We start from the raw sequence: 6,430 nt of genomic DNA on the forward strand, positions 1-6,430 counted from the left end.
CCTCCATATTTGATTATATCCAAAGATTGTCCCACATGAAACCATCCAGAACAGGCAGCTCTGGATGGCCTTGTCATCTTACGGGCCACCTCTCATCTGCCTTCAAAACGTTGAGCAGCCAAGCTCTTCTTTCCATGGAAAAAACATCTTTCAAGTCCAGGTGTCCATAGCCAAAACTGGGAATCCGCCTCCAAAATTTTTTATATCCCAGGACATCTCCCAGACAAAAGCTACCCGGACTGTCTAGGTTCCCTTGGCTTCCTGAGGACCAGCTCTTATCTGCCTGTGAAACACTGGGGCTCTGTACTTTCCTTCCTATGGAAAAAAAACTGCCCTTCTTGTCCAGGTGCCCATGGACAAAACTGGGATTTGGCCTCCCAAATTCCCTCTATCCAAGGATTGCTCCCAGACCAAAGCTGCCAAGACAAACAGGTCTGGCTGGCCTTGTCCTCCTTGGGGCTTCCTCTAATCAGCCTGTGAAATACTGGGGCTCTGCCCTTTCCTTCCTGTGAAGAACTGGTGCAGGCACCCATGGCTGAAATGGAATTGCACCTCCAAAACTCCCCAAATATCCAAGGGTTGCTTCCAGACAAAAGCTGCAAGGACAGACAGATCTGGCTTGCCTTGGCCTCTCGTTACTGCCTCTGATCTGCCATCAAAACCCTGGGGCTCTGTGGTTTCCTTCCTGTAGAAAAGAACCGTCCTTCTTATCCAGGCAGTCATGGCCTCATGCACATGAGCACTGTACAGGGACAGAGAAGCTCTGTGCTCAGTCGGGTGGGGACTGAGGACAGCAGAGGAGAGCCCTGGGAGTGACTGAAGGGAGGTTTCAGAGATGGTGGATCCTTTTAACATGGTAGAGAACAACCTGAAAAAGGAAAACATCAATGCCAAGGGCAGCTGGGGAGCCCAGATTGGGAACAAAGAGTAAGGAACTTTGCTCCCAGGGCAGGGCTGTGGTGCACCACATTCCCCAGAAGGAGTCTGGTCAGCCCAAGGCTTTCTGTGGGCAGGCAGAGGCAGGCAGGAGGCAGAGCGGTCAGCAAAGGAAGGGGCCAGCCAGATGGGGCAGCCAGGGGATGAGTTTTACAACATGGCTGATGTGGTCCAGGACCTGTTCCACATTGCCAAAAGATGGCTGCATCCTTGGGAGATATTATTTGGCCAACACCCCTGTCGATCACTGTAACACAAAGTGACCTGGAGAAATTCACATCAGACCTCTGTCATTAGTTTGGTTCCACTGAAGGACAAAAGTTTATTCTGTATTATCTTCATTTTGAAAGTAAGAGCAGTGATACTGGAGTCTTCTGTAGCAGAGGACATGGTGTACCATATGGACCATGTGGACCACGGTAAAAGATGTTAAATAAATAAATACAATACATTAAATTCAAAAATACATTTATAAATAAATAAATAAATGAAAACATTCCCAGATGTTCCAGGAGTGCCTCAGCCTCATGGTATGGAATGAAAACGTATCACCATGAGTCAGCAGAGTGGCTCTCCAAAAGGCTTTGCAGAATGGCTGGTATTACTGCCTAGTGGTACATGGTTAATACTGGGGTGCAAGGAAGCAGCATTTTGAATTTCACTAGACTTAATATGGAATGGTAGGGGAAGAACCAAAGAAGGAAAAGGGAGGGATCAAGGTAATTTGGAGAGAAATAGACATAGGAAAATAGAGGAATAATACAGTAAGGGGGGTCAGTCATGCTGACAAATGCTGATCAGTGTGCTTGTAAGGCCCTGCCTTGCACCTGCTCCCTGCACTGTTCCACAGTACCCTGTTTCCTCATTAGACTCGATGTGTATTTTCTGACTGCTCTGCAGAGCCAGTGGGATCTGGTGGAGTCAGATGAGAAACCTTTTTGCACACTTGTCTGTGTGGATGAGCATGTCTGTATGAGGTAGCTGAAAAGTTGAGAGTCCAAAGGCCAGATAAGGGGTGGTCCATATGGTATTGATAAAGGTGATACCTTTATCATGGTATACCATGAGAACTTATCCCTTGGGGCTCAGTAATCTAAAGATTTATAAAATGTCTTATGGATAGGCCTTAGTTACCCTTAATGACCCCTTTTTTCCTTTAAAAATACAAACAATATGAGGTTAGTTATCATTTCATAAATGAATTTCTTAAAAAAGAAGAACTATAAGGCTGCAGGACAAAGTCATTTCCCAGTTGTCCTCTTCAGTTATGTTTCAAGCTTCCAGAAAAATAGTTGTATTGAAAAACATATGGATTCTAACTTGGCCCCTTCCTGGAGTGCTATGGTCATGAATGCCAATGCCTGAAATGATTCCTAATTATTTTTACCTTTGTATTAGATATTACAGACAAAGAAGGACACCCTTCTATTAAGAGAGGTCAGTTTCATTATAATGAAAACCACCAAAGGATAATATACGGACTTATGATCCAATATTTTCAGAAAAAAGAGATGAGAATTTATGTTTTGGTGCTCTGTAGCCATCCATATGGACAACATTCCAATACGCCAAGGTGTGTGTCCAGAAGGTACAGGGGAACCTGTTCCCAGAGCCTGCAGGGACAGAGGGGCAGGGAGACCGTAGCACAGCCTGGGCTGCACAGGGCACAGGGATGGGCAGCAGCTGCAAGACAGCCCTGACAGAGCAAACTTGGGCAGCACTTTGGCCATGGCTGCTGGGCCTGGGCCTGAGGCAGGAGCAGGAGACAAATGACCCTTGCAGGCCTGGGGCCTCACTGCCTCCTTGTCCCTGATCAGCAGCCTGGCAGGGGCCTCCCCATGCTCCTGCCCTTGCCATTGCACATCCCCACATGCCAGTGCCCATCCCGGGAAGAGCCCCGAGCAAGGAGAGAGGGACAGGATCTGCCTGGTCAGGGGCTGGGCCTCAGGCCTTGGCCCTTTGCATTCCACAAACACATCCAGCTTTGCTCAGCATCTGAGACATCTTTGCCTTGTTTGTCCCCACCTGTCATAATTGCCTCCAGTGTTCTGCTCTGACTGGAACCTGGGGACACTTTCTCAGTCGGGTCTCTCCATGAGATCCATTAAAACTTCAAGAAACTTAAGAGTTTCAATTTAAGTTTAAGTTCTTGAGAAGTTTTTAAAACACTCTCTCAGGGACTGAGTCTGATGTAAACAACACCAAATCCAAGAGGCTCATTAAAATCCTTGTGCTGTGTCTGTGCTGCTGAGCTTTAAAGGAACAGCTCTTCCAGGACCAGCTCCTCTCCCAGCCCAGCAGGGCTGAGGGCTGTGCCTGCAGGCACTGAGGGGACAGGAGCCAGGCAGAGACAGGCTGAAGGCAATCAGGATTGGGAAGACATTGAGCTTAGACTTCACTTGGGGAAAGATCTTCACAGCCCTGTGCATGGTGAGTGTGTGGGTGCAGGACAATGTCCCCTGTGCTCCTGGAGGGATCTCCTGAAGCCAGCGCACCCCACAGCCTGAGGGATGTGTCAGGAGGACTCTCCCAGGTTCTCTGTGGCAAAGGAGGAGGAGGAGGAGGAGGAAGACATGATGCAGAGTGGGGCTGCCCTGGGCACCGTCAGAGGGAAAGGGCAGGACTGCTCCTGCTACCAGGGAAGGCTGCAGGGGGTGAAGCTGAGGCTGCAGCCAGGGCGGCTCAGAGCTCCAGCTCATGCCCAGCTCATTTCTGAGGGTCTTGTCATGAGGTCATTCAGGGTAGGAGTTTCCTGCTTGGGTCTCTGCTTTCCTGAATCTGTGCTCCCACTTTTCCCTGGCACAGCTTGGTGGCAATGGAAACTCAGCTGGTCAGGGCACAGCAGGGGCTGAGACTCTTAAACCATCACCCTGAGGATTTCTGGGCACCTCAGCAAGTGCCTGCACCTGCCCAGCCTCCAGATCCATGCAGCATCACCTTTCCATGCTTCCCAGGCTGGGGGAGCTGTTCTTTAATCCCTGCAGGGCCCAGCAGCTGCAGGGCAGGGCTGGCCCAGGGGCTGGGCTGGACTCTGGCAGCTCTGGCAGGGAAGGAGCCCGGGGCCACAGGAGCAGCGGGGGCTGGGACAGCTTCAACAGCAGAACCGTGGGCAGGGAGGGAGGGAGGCAGTTCTGAGGGAAGCCCTGCTGCAGGGCAGATGTGGCACCTGCCAGGCCTGCCCTGCCGGGCAGATACTGCCCTGAGCAGCACAGCTCTTGTCTCCCCTCACAGCCAGCACAGCCCTCAGCCCGGGGGCTCGGGGCCCTCAGGCCCTCCTGGGTCGGCAGAGCAGCCCCAGAGATGAAGGGCATCTCTGCAGCCATGTGCCCATTCCCTGCTGACCAGGGCCTGAGGGCCACTGTCCTGCCCCGCTGCTGCCTGGCAGGGGCTGGGCAGGGCTGGCCAGGGAAAGGCTTTTCCTCAGGCCCGGCTCTCTCTCTCTCTTGGCCTTGCCCAGGTGCTGCTGGCATTGCTGAGGGACTCTCTGGAATGGCAGTTCCAGCTGCAGGGCCAGGCCCAGCCCTTGGGCTCCTCCTGTGCAGGCTGAGCACAGCAATGGGGTGTCCCAGCTCCCTGTGCCCGGGCAGCTCTGGGCAGGGCAGCCTGGGAGGCTGGCAATGAGCCCAGTCTCCTGACTCTGGGAAAGGCAGGAGCCACTTTGTGTGCCAGGGATCCCTCTGCTCTCAGCAGTGTCTCCTGCCTGTCCAGGGTAACACAGGAGTGGATCTCAGAAAGTTGCAAGTCCAGGGCAGCTGGAGCAGGAGAGAGGGACAGAGCAGCTCCCCTCAGTCTGCACTAAGCCTCAGACAAACCTCCTCCCTCTCTGGAGTCTCTGTTCTCCCCAGGTGCAACAGAATCTCTCATTCTGCATTCTGTTATCCCCATCCCTTCACTTAAGCACCTCCTCTTCCTTACTGGAAGATTTTTTGTCCAAGTCTAAACACCAGGACAGATCCTTGCCCTCACTGTTCCCCTGCACTGACTGAGGGTAAGGGCTGACTCCCAGGTGTCCTGGAGGCCAAGGTCCAGCTCCTCACACAACATTGGCCAGCAGCAATCAGGGCTCCAGCAACAAAGGTGAAGGAAGATCTAGAGAGAGGCAGGGGGAGGTGTTCTATGGCAGGAAATGTCTACGAAAAAGGACTTTGAGTTTCCTGTGAGGAATCTCCCCCCATTTGTCTCCGTTTTTTGATCCTTCAAAAGGTTCCAATGTCTGGAGACGGCAAATGTCCAACAGCAGCTCCATCAGCCAATTCCTCCTGCTGGCATTGGCAGACACACGGCAGCTGCAGCTCCTGCACTTCTGCTTCTTGCTGGGCATCTCCCTGGCTGCCCTCCTGGGCAACGGCCTCATCATCAGTGCCGTAGCCTGCAGCCACCACCTGCACACACCCATGTTCTTCTTCCTGCTCAACCTGGCCCTCGCTGACCTGGGCTCTATCTGCACCACTGTCCCCAAAGCCATGCACAATTCCCTCTGGGACACTAGGGACATCTCCTACTCAGGATGCGCTGCACAGGTTTTCTTCTTTCTCTTCTTTGTGTCAGTAGAGTTTTTTCTCCTGACCATCATGTGCTACGACCGCTACGTGTCCATCTGTAAACCCCTGCACTACAGGATCCTCCTGGGCAGCAGAGCTTGTGCCCACATGGCAGTGGCTGCCTGGGCCAGTGGCTTTCTCAATGCTCTGCTGCACACAGCCAATACATTTTCCCTTCCCCTGTGCCATGGCAATGCCCTGGGCCAGTTCTTCTGCGAAATCCCACAGATCCTCAAACTCTCCTGCTCCAAATCCTACCTCAGGGAACTTGGGCTTCTTGCTGCTAGTGCCTGTTTAGAATTCACATGTTTTGTGTTCATTGTTTTCTCTTATGTGCAGATATTCAGGGCCGTGCTGAGGATCCCCTCTGAGCAGGGACGGCACAAAGCCTTTTCCACCTGCCTCCCTCACCTGGCTGTCGTCTCCCTGTTTGTCAGCACTGGCTTTTCTGCCCACCTGAAACCCCCCTCCATCTCCTCCTCATCCCTGGATCTGTCAGTGTCAGTTCTGTACTCAGTGGTGCCTCCAGCCCTGAACCCTCTCATCTACAGCCTGAGGAACCAGGAGCTCAAGGCTGCCCTGTGGAAAATGATGAATGGATGATTTCTGAAGCAACCAAATTCCCATTTTCTTCTTCATAGCTTTTGAAATAGAACTTATGACAGGCCAACAGACGTTCCCATGTCTTTTGGTAATATTCAGTGTGTTTTTCTCTCAAAAAAACTGTCCTCAATGAAACTTTTTAATCCCCCCATCAAATTCACTGTCTGCCTCTTGAATTTGACCCATAAGCTCTGCAAACCAGGTCTTGGGCTATTGTGTTATTTGAAGAAAATAAAGTACCTTGCAGTGCCTGTTTTATCTGGTATCCCAGCTCTGAGACCTGCATGAAGTGAGAGGGGAGAAGGAGAAAACAGTCCCAGCAGAGCAGCAGGGCCAGGGAGCAGCAGGGA

The 6,430-nt window shown here is 51.9% G+C and overlaps 1 protein-coding gene across 1 annotated transcript; it reads left to right on the top strand.

The window, feature by feature from the left end:
• Window positions 1-5,318: 5,318 nt before the first annotated feature.
• On the top strand, window positions 5,319-6,080 carry LOC134413839 (olfactory receptor 14J1-like; the record flags this gene model as incomplete). The annotated part of the gene is made up of 1 exon (XM_063147882.1): window positions 5,319-6,080. A coding segment is annotated over one exon (762 nt), but the record flags the coding sequence as incomplete, so codon positions are not given.
• Window positions 6,081-6,430: the final 350 nt, after the last annotated feature.

The sequence above is a fragment of the Melospiza melodia genome, unplaced genomic scaffold (assembly GCF_035770615.1).
Source record: "Melospiza melodia melodia isolate bMelMel2 unplaced genomic scaffold, bMelMel2.pri scaffold_54, whole genome shotgun sequence".
In the NCBI taxonomy this organism is placed as follows: domain Eukaryota; kingdom Metazoa; phylum Chordata; class Aves; order Passeriformes; family Passerellidae; genus Melospiza; species Melospiza melodia.